General features: G+C 43.9%; 3 protein-coding genes across 6 annotated transcripts in view; 1 reads left to right on the top strand and 2 right to left on the bottom strand.

Annotated features, from left to right (window-relative positions):
• The window catches only part of LOC126494808 (protein FAM104A-like), a 185,565-nt gene that overhangs the window by 37,785 nt on the left and 128,532 nt on the right, over positions 1 to 19,248 (bottom strand). The gene's annotated exons all lie outside the window — the stretch shown is intronic.
• Positions 1 to 19,248, bottom strand: part of LOC126494807 (protein FAM156A/FAM156B-like) — a 155,225-nt gene that overhangs the window by 56,142 nt on the left and 79,835 nt on the right. The gene's annotated exons all lie outside the window — the stretch shown is intronic.
• On the top strand, positions 10,113 to 11,885 carry LOC126494806 (ubiquilin-4-like). Its single transcript, XM_050132221.1, has one exon. The coding sequence runs from the start codon at positions 10,113 to 10,115 to the stop codon at positions 11,883 to 11,885; it is 1,773 nt and encodes a 590-aa protein (XP_049988178.1).

Below are 19,248 nucleotides of genomic sequence, written 5' to 3'. Positions count from 1 at the left end.
AAAAACATATAGTCATCCTCCTGGATATTAACCTTCATCAGGCGATGAAAGGAGACAGAGACAGAGACCCACATTGGAGCATCGGACTGAAATCCCAAGGTCCAAATCAGGAGCAGAAGGAGAGAGAGCACAAGCAAGGAACTCAGGTCCGCGAAGGGTGCACCCACACACTGAGACAATGGGGATGTTCTATCGGGAACTCACCAAGGCCAGCTGGTCTGGGTCTGAAAAGGCATGGGATAAAACCGGACTTGCTGAACACAGCAGACAATGAGGACTGCTGAGAAGTCAAGAACAATGGCACTGGGTTTTGATCCTACTGCACGTACTGGCTTTGTGGGAGCCTAGGCAGTTTGGATGCTCACCTTACTAGACCTGGATGGAGGGGGGTGGTCCTTGGACTTCCCACAGGGCAGGGAACCCTGACTGCTCTTAGGGCTGATGAGGGAAGGGGACTTGACTGGGGGAGAAGGAGGGAAATGGGAGGCGGTGGCAGGGAGGAGGCAGAAATCTTAAATAAATAAATAAATAAATAAATAAATAAATAAATAAATAAATAAAAAGAAAGAAAGAAAAATCCTAAAACAATGAAATTTTTAAAAATTGATTCTTTTTCAAAAGAAATTTGAATAAATCTCACACCAATGACTTAATAGTACACCTGAAAGCTCTAAAACAAAAAGAATCAAACTAACCCATGAGGAATAGATGGCAGGAAGTAATCAAATTGAGAACTGAAATCAATAAAGTAGAAAGAAATAGAAAGGTACAAAGAATCAACGAAACAAAGAGTGAGTTATTTAAATCAACAAAATAGACAAACCCTCATCCTAACTAACCAAAATGCAGAGAGAATATCCAAATTAACAAAATCAGAAACAAAAAGGATGGTATAAAAATAGACACTGAGGAAATTCAGTGAATCATTAGGTCATACTTGTACTCCATAAAATTGTAAAATCTGAAAGAAAAGAACAATTTTCAGGATAAGTACTACATACTAAAAGTAAACCAAGACCAGATAAACAATTTCAGGATGCCTATAGCCCCTAATGAAGAGATGCAGCCATTGAAATTTCCAAACCAAAGAAAAATAAATAAATAAACACCCAGGGCTAGATGTTTTCATCAAAGAAATATACCAGAATTTCAAAAAAGAACTAACAGCAATAGTCCTCAAATAGTTCCACATAATAGAAAGAGAAAGAACATTAGCAAATTCTTTTTATGTGGCTACAGCTACCCTAATACCCAAACCACACAAAGATGCAACAAAGAAAGAGAATTATGCACAAATCTTCCTCATTGATGCAAATATGACAAAATATTGGCAACCAGAATAAAAGAACACCTAGAAAAAAAACACATTCATTATACTCAAGTAGGCTCCATCCCAGATATGCAGGGATGATTCCACAGATAAAAATCTCTCAAGGTTGTCCACCATATAACAGAAGTGGATGGGGGTTAGGAAGTGCAGAAGGGAAGAGAGGAGAGAAAGGAGCAGAAACTGTAATCTGCATGTCAAATAAATGAAAAAAATAAAAACCCAAAAATGACAGCTTATGCAGTGAAGAATATGGAGCAAGCGGAACTCCCCCCCGTTGCTGGTGGGAGTGCACACTTCCACAACCACTCTGGAATTCAATATGCCAGTTCCTCAGAAAACTGGAACTCAACCTAGATCAAGAACTCGTTATAACACTCTTGGGCATACACCAAAAGGATTCTTCTTCCTGTCTCAGGGAGATTTCCTCAACCATGTTCCTTGCTGTTCTATTCATAATAGCCAGAAACTGGAAACAAGGTATATGTCTGTCAAAAGAAGATTGGATAATAAAAATACAGAACAATTACAACATGAAAGATTACTCAGCTTTTTAAAGATATGAAATTTACAGGCAAATGGGTATAGAAGAAAAATCACCTTAGTGTGGTAACCCACACGCAGAATGATAAATATAGTAGGAGCACACTTAAAGTGTAAATTATCCTTTAAGTAAATGATAACCTATAGTAGATGGTAGTAAAAGTTTTCCTTGCCACCATGAGGGAGACAGAGGGATCGCTGTGCATTCCAGACCAGCCTAGACTGCACAGTGAGTTCTAGGACAGTTAGAACTACATGTTGAGATCTTCTCTCAGGAAAAAAAAAAACATAACTAAATGATAACCAAGCTATGATCCTTAGACCAAGAGAGAAGTTAGGTAAAGGGACTAGTTTAGTAAAGGGGATCTCTGGGAAAGAGGGAAATTAAATTTTAAAGTAAGACTGGGGGAAGGGGAGATTGGTAATGGTGTGGAGAATTTGATGGGAGTGATAGGGTGGAGGGAGAGAGTGTGAAGAGAGAAGTTTCAAATTGATGGCATTTGGGGATTGGTGTGGAAATCTAGCACATTGAAAACTTCCTGGAATCTATGAAGGTCTTTCTAATAGGGACTCCTAGAAATAGCAGATGGATACTGAGTCTCAACTGGCCATTTTTGAAGCCAGCCAAGGCTTGAAGTCGTGGGACTGATTTGCATTTAGTTGAGGTCTTAGCAAAGAGGGTCTGATAGAAATCCTCAATCTACACTGTTTCTTTTTTTTTTTTTGTGGGAAACACATTTTATGTGAGCACTATCACAGTGTTTGGTTGGTTACAGCACTTTACAGTTTATCAAGCACTTCTGCCTATGCTGGTTCACTTTTTAAATATTTATTTATTTATTTATTTATTAAAGATTTCTGCCTCCTCCCCTCCACCGCCTTCCATTTCCCTCCCCCTCCTCCAATCAAGTCCCCCTCCCTCATCAGCCCTAAGAGCAATCAGGGTTCCCTGCCCCGTGGGAAGTCCAAGGACCACCCTCCTCCATCCAGGTCTAGTGAGGTAAACATCCAAACTGCCTAGGCTCCTACAAAGCCCATACCTGCAGTAGGATCAAAACCCAGTGGAGTGGGATGTACTCACTCATATTTGGTTTCTAGCCATAAATAAAGGACATTGAGCCTATAATTCGTGATCCTAGAGAAGCTAAATAAGAAGGTGAACCCAAAGAAAGACATATAGTCATCCTCCTGGAGATTAACTTTCATCGGGCGATGAAAGCAGACAGAGACAGAGACCCAAATTGGAACACCGGACTGAAATCCCAAGGTCCAAATCAGGAGCAGAAGGAGAGAGAGCACGAGCAAGGAACTCAGGACTGCAAGGGGTACACCCACACACTGAGACAATGGGGATGTTCTATTGGGAACTCACCAAGGCCAGCTGGCCTGGGTCTGAAAAGGCATGGGATAAAACCAGACTCGCTGAAAAGAGCAGACAATGAGGACTGCTGAGAAGTCAAGATCAATCTAGACTGTTTCTAAGACAAATGGTTGTACTCTGAAACCTGACAGTACCCACACAATTCAATGAACATGGAGAATTTGAACTGTGGACTATAAGGAACTTACACCACAGTGTTCTAGTCTCTTTGGTGCAGGAATGTCCCTTTCAGGCTAAGGAAAGAGAAAGGTAGACACCAAGGCAGGCACTAAACCTCTGACCTACAATCCATCCTGCCTGCCAAATATGCAATGGTGGAACAGAAAATGGCCGAGTAGCCAACTAATGTCTGATTTGTCATCCTAAGGTATACTACACGAGAAGGAATCCATAGCAGACACTGCACGGCTAACCAAGAACCAAGATAGTCAAGAGATCTAAGGTAAGACCAAACACCACTTCTCTTAAGAAAAATCATTGAAATCTTTCCTAATGATATTCTGTTCTACTCATTGATCAGTGCCTTATCCAGTCACTAGAGGCTTCTTCCAACAGCACATGGGAACAGATGCAGAGTTCCACAGTGAGATGTTATATGGAGAGAGAGAGCCTAAATTAGAGGTCTCCACCAAAACTCTTCCACCAGAGCTCAGGAAATGCCATGGAAAAGGAGGTTAAAGAGTGTAGAACCAGAGGGGATAGAAGACACCAGCAGAAAATTAAGCAACATATATATGAGCTCACTGTGACTAGTGAGTATGCACAAGGCTGACCAGAATCTATACTAGGTCTGTTGAATATATGTTACAGATATCAAACAGGCTTAGTATTTATGTAGGACTCCTGACTATGAGAACAAGGGGGCCCCTGAAGTTGTGCTTGCTGTCAGGACTCTTCTCATGTTGGACTGCCATGTCCATCTTGGACATAATAGATTGTCTCTATCCTAGTTTATTTTGTTGATTTCTTTTTATCTGTTTATAGGCTGATCTTTTCTAATGAGTGACAAAAAAGAGTGGATCTGGTGAGGAGGTAAGGTTGGAAGGAAATGGAAAGAGTAGAGGGATGGATAACCACAATCAGGATATATTATATGAGAAACAATTTTATTTTCCATAAAACAAAAAATTGCATAAATAAGGACATTTAGAGTATTGGAAACTTACTGAATCAAGAAAAAGAAGATTTTAAAAACCCTTATTTCGGTGTGTGTGTGTGTGTTTCTGCATGTAAGGGACTGGAGGTGATAAAAAGGCATGTGATACTCTGGAGGACATGGATTCTTTGCATTTGAGTGGTGCCCCACAAATCCCTAGTCCTCGGCTAGAGTGTTACAATGAGAGAGGGGCCTTTTGTTTTTCCCAACTGCCTGGCTATCATACACCCAAAATAACTACAAAGAAATTGTATTAATTAAATTACTGCTTGGCCCATTAGCTCTAGGCTCTTATTGGCTAACTCTCACATCATGATTTAACCCATTTCTATTCATCTGTATATCAACATGAGGTTGTGGCTTACGGGGAAAGATTCAGCATGTCTGACCTGACAGCTCCATGGCAGCTCTCTCGCTTGCATACTCTCTCAATATATCTCTTTAAACCTGGCTTTGTTCTGTTAAGCTATTGGCTGAAAGCAGCTTCTTTTTAACCAATGGCAATACAACACATTCACAGCATACATCACCTCCCTCATCAGAAGAGGGTGTCAGATTCCCTAAAACTAGAGTTAATGATTGATTCTGAGCCAACATGTGGGTGCTGGAATCTGATCCCAGGTCCTCTGCTCTAATGCCTGCACCTGCATTACTCTCTCGATACAGTTTGCGCATCATTGTACCCCGTGAGAGCCAGGAAAGGGCCTGGAGATTGAAGGAACAAACAAGAGACCTCAGTCATTTGAAAGGAGATCAGCCAAATGCCATTTATTTAAACTTAGAAAAACCCTTAAATACCTATATGCTGCACAATGGAATACCCACCAGGCAGGTAGGCCTTCAACATGGTTAAATAATTCCATGTAAAAACTGAGAAGGCTTGAAAAGGAATTCTAGACACAAATATAGAGTTTAACACAGCTTTTTGCTGTTTGATGACAGCGAACCACAGAGAGATTGTCCTGGCTCAGCAGTCAAAGCAGGAAAACAAAGGCAGTTTTACAATATTGGCTTTCTGTACTGTGCCGCAAGCACAAACTCTGTCTCTTGCAGGAGACAGAGAATGTGGATGAGGTTGTGAGCTGATTGCTTGACGGCAACATGGACCAGCATTGTGCCTGGGAGTTGGTCAGTGTGCTTGGCTCAGAGACACAAGCAGCTCTGCCATACTGGAATGTGAAGATCTTGGGTAGGAACTACTGTACTTAACATAATAATAGCACAGCTTATGTTTTTAGAATGGGCAGGCAAACAGATGGTACCGTATAGTTTTTAAGAAGCACTTAGCATTTTAAGAAGTACTCCAGGACAGTAAAGAATTACAGATTTACAAAAGGACAGATTCAGACATGAACAAACATGAAATAGGTCACAGTGTTGAATAAATGTACATAGGCTTGGGAGAGAGAAGAAAAGGAGTATAGAAAGTCATAAAATAAAATTAATGCTTTAGAAAAGGGGTAAAGACTTTAAAGAGACAGAGTAAATTAATAAGAGTAAAAATACACCATGGAAAAATGGAAAATTAACAGAGAGTCTGCATTATGTTATTGTATTATTTTTGAATTTTTTGAGTTTGAAGGAGCTAAGTACAGAAAGATATTTCATTATATGGGCTGCTAAGCTAAACCAGCATATATTATATTATATGGTAGTATATTATAAATGTATTTTGAATTCAGAATTTGGGTCTAAGGATATGGTGCTTTGGAAAAGAGGTTCTTCTTTTGTTTTCACATAAGATGAAAACCTGCATATTGTTTCCACCCCAGTATGGTTTCATGGACTTCCTGAAAGGTTTCCATGAATACCATCGAAAAATTATTTCGCACAACTGCTGACTGAGATGAATCTAGCACACAGGACACACCATGAAAGACCTGATTAATGGTGCCCCCATACAGTAGAAAGAAGTATGGAGGAAAATAACTGTGCCCATATTCCCAGATATTGTTTACAAATGTTCTTTTACATTTAAAAGAGATATAAGATATATATATATATATACTTCAAATTGGTATGGATCTTGGTTTATTAATATAATAAGATAAATCTTATTATATGTATATTTCTGCTCTTGATTGAGGTGTTGTGATTGTGTAGTTTATTTAAAATATAAAATGTATAATTAAGAAATATTAATTAATAGATAGTCATCTATAATAGTCAAGTTTGCAGTCATGTTAGTTAGATTTTCCAGATGTGCATAGATATATTTCAGATGGATAGGCATTCTTAATCTCTTTCAAAGAAAGCGACTGAACTGTCTTTGAAATTTCCTGCTTCACGGAAAAGTCTCCTCAATACTATGGGCCTCTAGGCTGAAGATGGATGGCCCAACGATAAAGAAGAACTATGGGTGACTGTCCAGGCAGTGAGATGACTCTGTCATTTCTAGAGTTTGGAAGTTGCTTACAATGCACTTCCTGTTTACTTAGGTAATAGTATATGCTTCTGGAGTTTTTGATGGAGTTAAAGAACAGATAGATATTATTGTAGTTTTCCTTTTTATGATAAAAGATGAAGTAGTATAAATATGGTAACTGTAGTTCTTACTTGATAACTGTGTTGTCATATGCAATTTTACTTTGTTAAAGTTAAAGCCTTCCTTTTTGTTAAACAGAAACAGGGAAATGGTGTAGGAGTTAATTCTGTTCATGTGTTGCTTTCATTGGGTAATGAATAAAGAAACTGCTTTGTTCCTTAGAGGGCAGGATTTAGGTAGCTGGCGAAGACAGAACTGAATGCTGGGAAGGAAGGTAGAGAGAGAGCCACCATGGAGCCACCAGAGAAAGACATACTGAATATTTCCTGGTAGGCCACAAACTCGTGGTGATATGTAGTTTAATAGAAATGAGTTAAATTAAGATATGAGAGTTAGCCAATAAGAGGCTAGAGATAATGGGCCAAGAAGTGTTTTAATTAATAAAATTTCTGCATGGTTATTTCAGATGTAAGCTAGTTGGGAAACCAGGACAAACAAGTGGGCCTCTCCCCTTCAACAGAAGAGTGGTATATGCTGCTGCCAAGTGCCAGGCCATCTGCATTTTACTATGCTCACAAAACTTCCTGGGCACTTTTTGGGTTTCTTCACAGTTACACAAGCCACACTGTACATCCTCAGAATTAGCCTGAGAACAAGTGGGACAAGATTTGTGAATGGAACATATGGAATGCTGAAGGTATCATGATTGTGAAGTCAGGCTCAGTATGAGTTTGAAAGGCTTTGGACCACATATGTGCAACCTGCTGGACAAATATTCACATCCTGTCAAGGAGTCATCTCTCCATTCTCTTCTACTTTATTGTCCAGATGTCACCCATGGGACATTCTCTCAAGCACAGTGCTAGAGCCTAGGCCAGTGGTAGTGTGTCTCTCACCAGCCCAGGTGCATGCAAAAGCAAGAAAATGGATCCTTCCTCATATGTGCAGCAAACACTCAGGATGCAGTAGACATCTTGCTGTATTTTCTTAAAATCCACATTGAGCTCCAAGGATGCACTAGGGAAGGTGGAGAGATCCTAGTATGGATGCTCTTCAGAACATGTCAGTCACAGCATCCTGAACCTGGACTGTGCCAAGAACCCATTTAGGCACCCAGCAAAAGTAAGGCTGTATTCATGGGGGGATTTACATATGCCCGGACTTCTGCATGTTTCTCAGCAAGTTTGTGAAGGAAGGAGTTCATCATTGTAAAAACAGGGAGCACTGATTGAGCTTTGTTCAAAGGGAGGTGAGAAAGAGGAAGGATCCCAGGGACAGAAGGACAAAAGACATGTTGGGGAAGAGGTAGGTCTGCCATAGAAGGTAAGCATGGAATCATGAGGGCACAATGAATGTGTCTTCAGAGACGCCTTCTAGGGCTACCTCTAGGAAAAAGGATTTTATTGCTGTGAAGAGACACCATGACCATGGCAAACATTATGAAAGAAAACAGTTACTTTGAGCAGGATTACACGCAGAGGTTTAGTTTATTGTCAGGAAGAGGTAATTAGTGAGCCACTAGGTCTATCTTGAGCTTCTCCGATCTCAAAGCCCACCACCAAGTGAAACACTTCTTCAACAAGTCCACACATACTTCAACATGGCCACACCTCCAAAAATGCCACTCTCTATGAGTCTATGAGAACATTCAGACCACCACAGTAGTTACAGAATGCATCGATAAGTCTTACATATGGCTGTTTCCTCTCAACCAACAAGGTAGACATGGAGAATGGAGACAGGGCTAAGCATGGTAGATCTCACCTGTAATCCCAGCATACAAGACATGGAGGCAGAGAAATCTCTGAATTTTCTTTCACTCTTGTCTACTTATAAATTCTGGGACAGCCATAACTACACTGTGTAGCTCAAAACAAAAACAAAACATAATAGAAACTGAAGGCAGAATGTCTGGGTTCCCCTACACAACCGACTAAATTTCATACCCTTTAAGCTTGTTCCGACTTCTCTTCTCTCAGAGCTTGATATTCACATTTGGTCCCATGTACACTGTGATGGTTCCCACATGAAGTGAGCTCCTGTAGGTTTGACTAGCTCAGACTTATGAATGGGGCAGGATTTGGCCCATGGTGCTGATCAGGCAGGATGAAATGCTACAGCTCAGGGGCATTCACCATGTTCTTGATCCATTCCTTGACAGGCACCTACATGGTGCCTCTCCATCCCGGTCTTAACTTCCGTCAGAGTCAGTGAGCTATAGCAATGGTGGCCCATTTCTCTTTTCCTGTTTTATCTGGATTTGGGGACACACCTTCAGCAGGCATTGTAATTCTCAAGCTCCATGTTGGGATTCTGCTTGGAATCCATTGTTCAGGCTTTTGGGGTCAACTCTCAGGGCACATCTGTTAGTGATTTTACATGGAATGCAGCTATGCACACTGAAGACAATATTTACATGCATATATGTGTTCATGTGTGTATGCACATATGTATATATATAGTAAAACTCACTTAGAATTACATTATCCAAGTAAATATGTGGTGTGTGAAATGTCACAATTCCCTCTGTCCTGTACCCTACAAATAGATAGATGACAGATGATAGATAGATAGATAGATAGATAGATAGATAGATAGATAGATAGACAGACAAGACAGGTGCTGTATGCAGTCTTGAGAATTCAATGGGTTCTAAGCGATGTTACATTTCAATGCTTGTGTGAATGTACCCAGAAGACACAACATTAACAGGATGGCTGACACAGAAATCATAGCATCTATCTAATGGTTAAATGGCCCCAAAGGTGTTCACAGTCCCTTCTACTTGTTACCACCAGAAGGAGAGGGACTGCCCCATCTGCACACCCTCACTGAAAATCCAACCGTCCCTGTAGTTTGTGGCCAGAGCCTGTGTCCTTGTCCTCCTTGTCTTTGCATCTCACAAACAGGCTCAGAACCCTTCAGGAAGCTGCTAATGTTGAGAAGGCTCTGAAATACTGAGCATGCTCCTAAATACTCTGGCTTTAGGGCTGCATCCTGTAGAATGAGGCTGTTCACGTGACAGTCTCCCTCTGCCTGGCTCTTTCTCTCTCTCCAGGTAACCTAGGCAACCACACACTCCATCCTGTCAGAAAAATCCCTTTTTCTCGCAGGCTATTGATTTCCTCTGGCGCAGTGGTTTCAGGAAGAGATTTAAAAACTACACCTCTCGTGGGCTGGCGAGCGGCCGGGCGACAGCATGACAGAGCCGAGCGGCAGCATGACAGAGCCGAGCGGGGCAGAGATGAGGCCCCAGATTCGGGTCACCGTCAAGACCCCCAAGGACAAGGAAGAGATCGTGATCTGCGATAGAGCCTCGGTCAAGGAGTTCAAGGAGGAAATCTCCCGGAGGTTTAAGGCTCAGCCGGATCAGCTGATCCTGTTCTTTGCAGGTAAGATCCTCAAGGATGGAGACACACTAAACCAGCATGGGATCAAGGATGGGCTCACGGTCCATTTAGTCATCAAGGCCCCTCAGAAGGCTCAAGATCCAGTGGCCACTCCTGCTTTTCCCCCATCCACTCCCGACTCTGCTTCTGCACCCTCCACCACGCCTGCCTCCCCTGCTGCCCCCACCCAGCCCTGCGGCTCTGGCAATGCCACTTCAGATTCTGGCAATGGAGGAGGACCCTCTCCAGTGGCTGCAGAGGGGCCCCCAAGTGCCACTGCATCTATTCTCTCTGGCTTTGGGGGCATCCTTGGTCTAGGCAGTCTGGGCCTGGGTTCTGCCAACTTCATGGAGCTACAGCAACAGATGCAGAGACAGCTCATGTCCAACCCTGAGATGCTGACACAGATCATGGAGAACCCCTTGGTCCAGGATATGATGTCAAACCCTGACCTGATGCGCCACATGATCATGGCTAACCCCCAGATGCAACAGCTGATGGAGAGGAACCCTGAGATCAGCCACATGCTCAACAACCCCGAGCTCATGAGACAGACAATGGAGCTTGCTCGGAACCCAGCCATGATGCAAGAAATGATGCGGAACCAGGACCAGGCCCTCAGCAACTTGGAAAGCATTCCTGGAGGATATAATGCCCTCCGCCGGATGTACACCGACTTCCAGGAGCCCATGCTCACAGCTGCTCGGGAACAGTTTGGCAACAATCCCTTCTCTTCCCTGGCCGGGAACTCCAGCAGCACATCTTCCCAGCCTCTTCGGACTGAGAATCGAGAGCCCCTCCCTAACCCCTGGAGCTCCTCGCCCCCCACCTCCCAGGCCCCCGGGTCCGGTGGGGAGGGCACCGGAGGATCGGGGACCAGCCAGGTGCACCCGACAGTCTCGAACCCCCTTGGGATCAATGCGGCTAGCCTGGGGTCAGGGGTGTTCAACAGCCCAGAAATGCAGGCGCTCCTCCAGCAGATCTCTGAAAACCCCCAGCTGATGCAGAATGTGATCTCAGCCCCTTACATGCGCAGCATGATACAGACACTCGCCCAGAACCCTGACTTTGCTGCTCAGGTAATGGTGAATGTCCCACTGTTTGCGGGGAATCCACAGCTTCAGGAGCAGCTCCGCCTGCAGCTCCCTGTGTTCCTGCAGCAGATGCAGAACACAGAGTCGCTCTCCAACCTCACCAATCCCCGGGCCATGCAGGCCTTGCTGCAGATCCAGCAGGGCCTACAGATCCTACAAACTGAAGTCCCTGGGCTGGTACCAAGCCTTGGCTCCTTTGGAACATCCCGGATCCCTGTACCCCTGGCAGGCAACTCTGGGTCTGCAGCCGAGGCCCCCACGCCCTCCCCAGGCCTACCAGGCACACCTCCTCCCACGGCAGGTTCCAGTGCCCAGCAGCAGATGATCCAGCTTCTGGCTGGAAGTGGAAATTCACAGGTGCCGATGCCAGAAGTGAGATTTCAGCAGCAGCTGGAGCAGCTCAATTCCATGGGCTTTGTCAACCGTGAAGCTAACCTACAGGCCCTGATCGCCACAGGTGGGGACATCAATGCCGCTATTAAGAGACTCCTGGGATTCCAGCTTTCCTAATCCCTTGGTCCTTGCTGCTTGCCTTCCCCAGCTCTCAGTGCCAGCCTTTGGCTCCTCTGTCAAACCCTACCTTCTGTAGCCTTCTTTGACCTCTACAAACAACAGGGTGAATCTGGAAGCCTGGGCCCAGCCCCATAGCTCTGTTCAAGTGTTTTGATTTTGTTGCTGTCTTATGAAATCCTTCCTCCTGGGCCTCCGAGCAGAACTAGTCTGCACAATTGGGTCATTTGGCCCTACCTCCTTGCCCACAGTACTTTGGCAATGTGCAGTCTTCTCCCAGGGTCTGAGAGAGGACCCCTCTGGCTCCCCAGAGTCTTCGTAGGCACCACTACGATGGAGGAAGGTCATTGGCTAATAAAGAAACTGCCTTGGCCCATCTGATAGGGCAAAATTTAGATAGGCGGAGTAAACAGAACAGAATGCTGGGAAGAAGAGGAAGTGCGCTGAGAAATCATGCAGCTCCTCTCAAAGCCAGAAGCGATGAACCAAGCCGCCATCTTAACCGGTAAGTGCACCTAGTGGTGCTACACAGATTATTAGAAATGGGTTAAATTAATACATGAGAATTAGCCTAGAAGAGGCTAGATATAATGGGGCATGCAGTGTTTAAAAGAATACAGTTTGTGTGTTGTTATTTTGGGGCATAAGCTAGCCAGGCAGCCAAGAGCCCGGCTGTGGAAAGAGGCCAGAAGCTCCCTCAACAGGATGGCACCCAACGTGGATAGCTTAGGCCACAGAAAGCCTGAGAAAGCTTGGGAAAGAATAGAGTAAAGCATGTTTTCTTAGTAGCAGCAATTTCTTGGGTCTGCTCTGCTTGCTAGAGGCAAGCAAGTGCTCTCATCTAAGAGAGGCTTCCTGACTCAGCTTTAGCTGCAAAACCCTGCAGCTCATTAAGAGGTCCTGCCATGAAACACTTAAATGGTATTGATAAAAGCTGAACGCATGGTTTTCGGTTTTCAGCTGTAGCAGGAAAAAAGTTGTGCAGTTTTATTTAAAATGCTGGCTTTCTGGTCTGTCCTGCCAGGGCAAACTCTGATTCTTTCAGGCAGTCAGTCCAAATGAGTGTGATCTGTGAGCAGAATGCTGAAACGTGCTTGCTAGCAGGGACTTTGAAACACCACAGAGTTGTGGCGATAAAAATGGCTCCAGCAGTACCTCTGCCATGAAGCTGGAAAGCTAAGGAATGGGCTGGATCTAGCCAGCAAAGCCACGGCTTTAATCCTACCCATATTGGTCAGTAATTTAAAGGCTCATGTGGTCAGAATGAGAGAGAGAGATACAGTAAAGAGAGATTCAAAAAAAAATCCTTTAAATGATTTCCAGTGTGTTAAAAATATATGCTGGCTAAAAGTTAAAGTTCTTAAAGTAAAAAAGAAAAAAAGGAAGAAAGAGAGTAGTTGGGTGTGGTAGTACACAATCCCAACACTTGGGAGGCAGAGGTAGTTTGACCTCTGTGACTTCAAGGTGTGGTGGCACACGCCTTTAATCCCAATGCCTGGGAGGCAGAGACGAGACAGAGGGATCTCTGAGAGTTCAAGGACAGCCTGGTCTACAGAGTTATTCCAGGACAAAGATATACAGAGAACCTGTCTCAAAAAAAAATAATAAAAGTAAAAATAAATGAAATAGAGGTTAAAACAAAGCCGCACAAAGATGGAAAATACACAGAGAATCTTGATACTGTGTGCTATTATGTTCTCTTTGAATTGTTTGCTGAGGAAGGAGCAACAGCTGCTAAAAGATATTTGTTTATAAATGCTGCTGAACTAATCTAACATAGATATTTTGAAAATGCCTTGACTTCGGAATTTGGATCTAAGGACATGATGCTTTGGAAAGGAGTTTTTTCTTTTGTTTTCACAGAGGGTGAGACCCTGTGGATTTCTTCTATTCCAATATGGTATGATGGACCACGCCCTCCTGAAGGATTGCTGTGAACACCTTCAAAAAATTACTTCACTTGACTGCTGACTGAGATGAATCGAGCACACAGGTTATCCCATAAAAAAAACTAAATAACAGCGCCCCCATTCAGCAGGAAGCAGTTTGGAGAGAAATAGCTGCGCCCATATTCCCAAATATTGTTTATAAATGTTCTTTTACATTTAAAGGAGGATATGGTATAGATATGAGTAATTTGCATTTGTATAAATTTTGCCTTATTAATAGAAATTTAAGGTCAATATTATTATATGTATATGTATTTTTGATCTTGATTAAGGTATTGTGATTGTGTAGTTCATTTAAAAATATAATGTATAATTAGGAAATATAGGTTGTTAACAGATAATCATTGATAATAGTTAGGCTTGTAGTCCTGTTAGATTTTCTAGATATATGGAGCTATATTTCAGTTAGATAGACATTCTTCATATCCTTCAAAGACTGTAGAATATGGCATTTAATCTTTTAATAACTTAGGGTTTTCATGACAATGAGAAACGTCTGCTCCTGGCAGTACCAATCTACTTCAAAAGGAAGATGGGCATCTAAGAGGCTCCTTATGGAGTTTGATAGCCATTAGGGCAAGAAACTGCTCTTGCCTGGATTATTGCATAAACTGGACACAGAGAACCCTCAGAGAGAGGACTGCTGAACTTGCCTAAAGGTGAGATGACCTTTCAGCATTCCTGATTCATGAAAGAGTCTGTGAGACATTCTGCAGGACACAGCAGATAGTGACTGAACTGCCTTTGAAATTTCCTGCTTCATGCAAATGTCTGCTGGAAACTATAGGCCTGTAGGCTGAAGATGGATGCCCCAATGGTACAGAGGAACTTTGTGTGACTGTCCAGGCAGCGAGATGTCTCTGTGGTTTCTAGAGTTTTGGAAGTTTCTTACTTCTCATTTACTTAGGTAATATTATATCCTTCTGGAGTCTTTGATGGAGTTAAAGAATATATAGATAGTTATAGTTTTTCTTAGTTATGATAAAAGATAAAGTATATGTAAATATTGTAACTGTAATTCTTACTTGATAAATATTTTGTTATATGTAATTTTGCTATGTTAAAGTTAAAGCCTTTCCTTTTTGTTTAAAAAGAAAAAGGGGAAATGATGGAGGAAGGTTATTGGCTAATAAACTGCCTTGGCCCATCTGATAAGACAGAATTTAGATAGGCAGAGTAAACAGAACAGAATGCTGGGAAGAAGAGGAAGTGAGCTCAGAAATCATGCAGCTCCTCTTAGAGCCAGACGTGATGAAGCAAGCCGCCAGGTCAGACATGCTGAATCTTTCCCGGTAAGTGCACCTAATGGTGCTACACAGATTATTAGAAACGGCTAAATTAATACATGAGAATTAGGGTAGAAGAGGCTAGATATAGTGGGCCAAGCAGTGTTTAAAAGAATACAGTTTGTGTGTTATTTTGGGTCATAAGCTAGCCAGGCAGCCGGGAGCCGGGCTGTGGAAGAGGCCCGCATCTCCCTCAACAACACTAGGCTTTAGCTTGCCCTAAAGCTTTAGCTTGCTCTAGCTCTCCTCCTCTCCTCCTGCACCTCAGCCTAGCCAGTGTGTGGATTTTACTCTCTGGAGAGGAGCTGACGAAATGCTGTAGTTTTCTTTCTCTACCCCTCTTGCACATTCACCCAGCATTTTCTCATGGGCTCCTTTGGGATTCTCAGGCAGGGAGAAAGATTCCTGTCCTCTTGCCCAAAGGGAGCCGTGAGCCACCACTCTGGGCAGGATTGCCAATAACAGACAAGGCCAGCAGAGGCTCATGCTGGGGAGTTCCTGGAGACAGGGACTTGGGGAGACAGCCTGAACTGGAGTCTGGGAAGTTTAGATTGAGAGTTAGGATCTAGAAACACCAATAGATTTCAGGTTGGAGAACCAGACCCAGGCCTGACAGGAGAGAGAGGGACTGGTGGAATTTGAATTGAAGAACTCAACAGAGCTGAGCAGTGTGGCCCGCAAGGAGCCAGGTTGGTTCTATTGTCTCCAACATATGTGTTTATGCACACACACGTTTCCATGTGCCCAGGACCTACCTACATCCTCAGGCTCCAGTACTTCTAGCCCCACTCCTAGAAGATACGGGGATTGGATCTTTCTTAGCAGTGTGAAGAATTTGTATCTGTCCATACATGTGCGTTCACCCAGGTTGAGGAAAGTGTGTTCTTTGTTGGTTTCTGGTTCACAGCTTTGTCAACAGAGATGAGGGGGTAACAAGGGCCAGCCTACTGGAGAAATACAGCATTGGGAGAGCTGAGTCTCCTGGGTTCCTGGGTGTTTCTCCTAAAGACAGTGGCTCTGACTGAGACCCTTGCCACTATTACTCTTTTGCTGGAAAAAAAAAATAGTGAGGTCTCTCTTCCAGAGCTTGTGCTTTCCATTTCCTTGCTGTTTCCCTCTAGGCCAGAAAGTTCTATCTGAGGAAGGGACGGGAATGAGGATGGAACTGGGCTTAGCTCAGCTGGAGTACTGAGAAGGCTCTCAGCAGGTTCTCTCTGCCTTGTGGTTTGGCTAATTGGAGGAGCTCTGGCTGAGAGGTAAAGAAGGAAAACAATTCTGCTCCAGCTGGGGAAGGGTCCCAGCAGTTCAGACATGCCTGCCCTTTTGCTCTCTAACTCCCATCACCTAAAATCACCTTTGTAAATAAATGATTATTGTTGTAACCGTAAAAAAATAAAATAAAGAATTAAAACTACACCTCTGCCACCATCTACTGTCCAGAGTCCTCACAGTGCCTCAAGCTGAGTCATGACATTTGAGAACATTCTCTCCAACATGTCACAATTCCCTCTGTTCTGTGTAATAGGAGATAAATAGATAGATAGATAGATAGATAGATAGATAGATAGATAGATAAGATATGTGCTGTAAACAGTCTTGAGAATTCCATGGATTCTAAGCAATGTTCCATTTCACCACATCTGTGAATGTACCCAGAAGACACAACATTAACAGGATGGCTGACACAGAAATCATAGCATCTATCTAATGGTTAAATGGCCCCAAAGGTGTTCACAGTCCCTTCTACTTGTTACCACCAGAAGGAGAGGGACTGCCCCATCTGCACACCCTCACTGAAAAATCCAACAGTCCCTGTAGCTTACGCCCAGAGCCTGTGTCCTTGTCCTCCTTGTCTTTGCATCTCACAACAGGCTCAGAACCCTTCAGGAAGCTGCTCATGTTGAGAAGGCTCTGAAATACTGAGCATGCTCCTAAACACTCTGGCTTTAGGGCTGCATCCTGTAGAATGAGGCTGTTCATGTGACAGTCTCCCTCTGCCCTGGCTATTTCTCTCTCTCCAGGTAACCTAGGCAACCACACACTCCATCCTGTCAGAAAAATCTCTTTTTCTCGCAGGTTATTGATTTCCTCTGGCACAGTGGTTTCAGGATGAGATTTAAAAACACCTCTGCCACCACCTCCTGTCCAGAGTCCTCACAGGGCCTCAAGCTGAGTCATGACATTTGAGAACATGTACCCCAACCCTCTTGAGAGAAAATAAGAATGGTGGGGTGGGGGGAAAATGTCTATTTCACAAGGGCTGGGAGAGGGTGGCATGACACAGACCTAGAGGTAAATCATGTTGCATTGATGAAAGGTACTCCAATCACATCACCATGACAACTACAATCAAGGCTTAATTGGAGTCTCTCTTTTAGCACCAGCATTTGAAACATGTTTTGACAGCAGAAGCACCACACACCTAAGATGCTCGAAAGTGCTCATGAAGATGCTGCCTGCTACCTTGTGAGTGTGAGAAACACATCCTGATCTGATCATCCAGAAAACTGCCTGCCAGAGAGGGTGAGGCAGGAAGGGGAGCACACTGTGGTTCGGGGTGCCATTACTCGGGAAAGGGCTAGTATTATGTGAGGTAGAATGCAATTAATTAAGAGTTTATGGCTCCGAGCTAGGGAGGCAAGTGGCTGGTAAAGTGTCTGGCGCAAGGGCAAGAACTTCTGAGGTTAAATCCCTGAGCACTCACTCAAAAGGTAGCCTGGCGGGGCACTCCCACAATCCCAGGGCTGATAGACAGAGAGAAGAGGATTCCTGGGGCTGGCTATCGGCCTGATCGAGACACACTGGTGAGCTCTAGGATCCTACAATACAACTGTCTCAGAACACAGGATGGAGAGCAATAGAATAACACGCCCAGAGCCAACCTCGGACCTCCACCCACACAGGCATGAGGGCCCACAGTTGCACACACGCACAGGCACTCAGTCATCCAGTGCACACATATAATTGTATGAAGGAGATAAAGACGATGAGTCAGTAGTCATGGTCAAATGAGGGCACCAGCAGGACTCAAATAACTGAGGGCAAAGTAAAGGGGGCTACCTGGTGCCCACAGAAGACCACCTCTAGGGGAATCAAGGACCACTTAGATGACTCTGAGAGTCCTTGGCCAAGAACACAGTGTTGTTATCCATATAAGGCATGAACTTTTACAGGGTATGGGGCAGTGGGGCTGGCAACTGAGCCTGGGCCCTCTTGTCAGAAGGTCCTGTATCCAGCATGCCAAGAAAGTCATGGCTCATCCTGTAGTTGGTTGAAGTGAGTCACTGGAATCTCCAGGGAGGAGGATCTTAGAGCGAATGGTTCAATGACCCCCATCCTGCTCTGTCACTGACTTTGAAACTTTACCATTGTGTATTCTAAAGAGCAGCATGTGTTCATGCTGGCTGTAGAGGGGAGAACAGGAAGACCTACAGGTAGGTGAGGAATCAGGGAGGGGAAAATGTGACCGGAATAAAACACAGCACCTACTACAGGAGATGCAGTGTGGAAAAGGAAAAACATGACCATTGCTGTGCCAAGGGGAGAAATCATTGAAAAGAAAGCAGGCTAACTGAACAAAAATGACAATTTGGGTCATCATCTAGTCAGTAGGGGGGCTGAGAAGATATGTTACAAAACTCAAAATGTGCAGAAAAAAAAAAACAAGTTTCCCCCTGCGTTAGAGTGGAGACCACTACATAGTTTCTTCCCCTCTCAAAGTCTCAGACAAAACCACATGGTGACATCCCAGTCCACATTAACAACAGGAGGCAGGTAATCATAGAAAAGAACATGTTTACACATTTGGAACAGAGCATTTCAAGCTGTCCGGTACAAGCAGAACAGGATGCCACAGACTTGAGTAGAGCAAATCAGTTCAATGTCCGGCAAGTGAAAATACCTAGTACACCCTGACACATCCCTCTGATCAGACAGAGATACAGGTGCCCTGTCCAGGGACTGCAGGTAACAGGGCATGTGAGAAGGAAGGACAAACAGTAAAGCAAGTGACACATCTTACAGATTTTCCCTCTGTTCCCCAGTAGACAGCAGGCTCTGCCTCTCATGGCCAAATGCACAGGAACAAGATTTACCCTGCCAGGAAGCCTTTGCCCTCAAAACTGCCAG

Source organism: Alexandromys fortis, unplaced genomic scaffold, assembly GCF_014885135.2.
Source record: "Alexandromys fortis isolate MF-2015 unplaced genomic scaffold, M_Fortis_MF-2015_v1.1 scaffold_403, whole genome shotgun sequence".
In the NCBI taxonomy this organism is placed as follows: domain Eukaryota; kingdom Metazoa; phylum Chordata; class Mammalia; order Rodentia; family Cricetidae; genus Alexandromys; species Alexandromys fortis.
The sequence above is the reverse complement of the archived record's forward strand: the minus strand, read 5'-3'. Positions and strand labels throughout refer to the sequence as shown.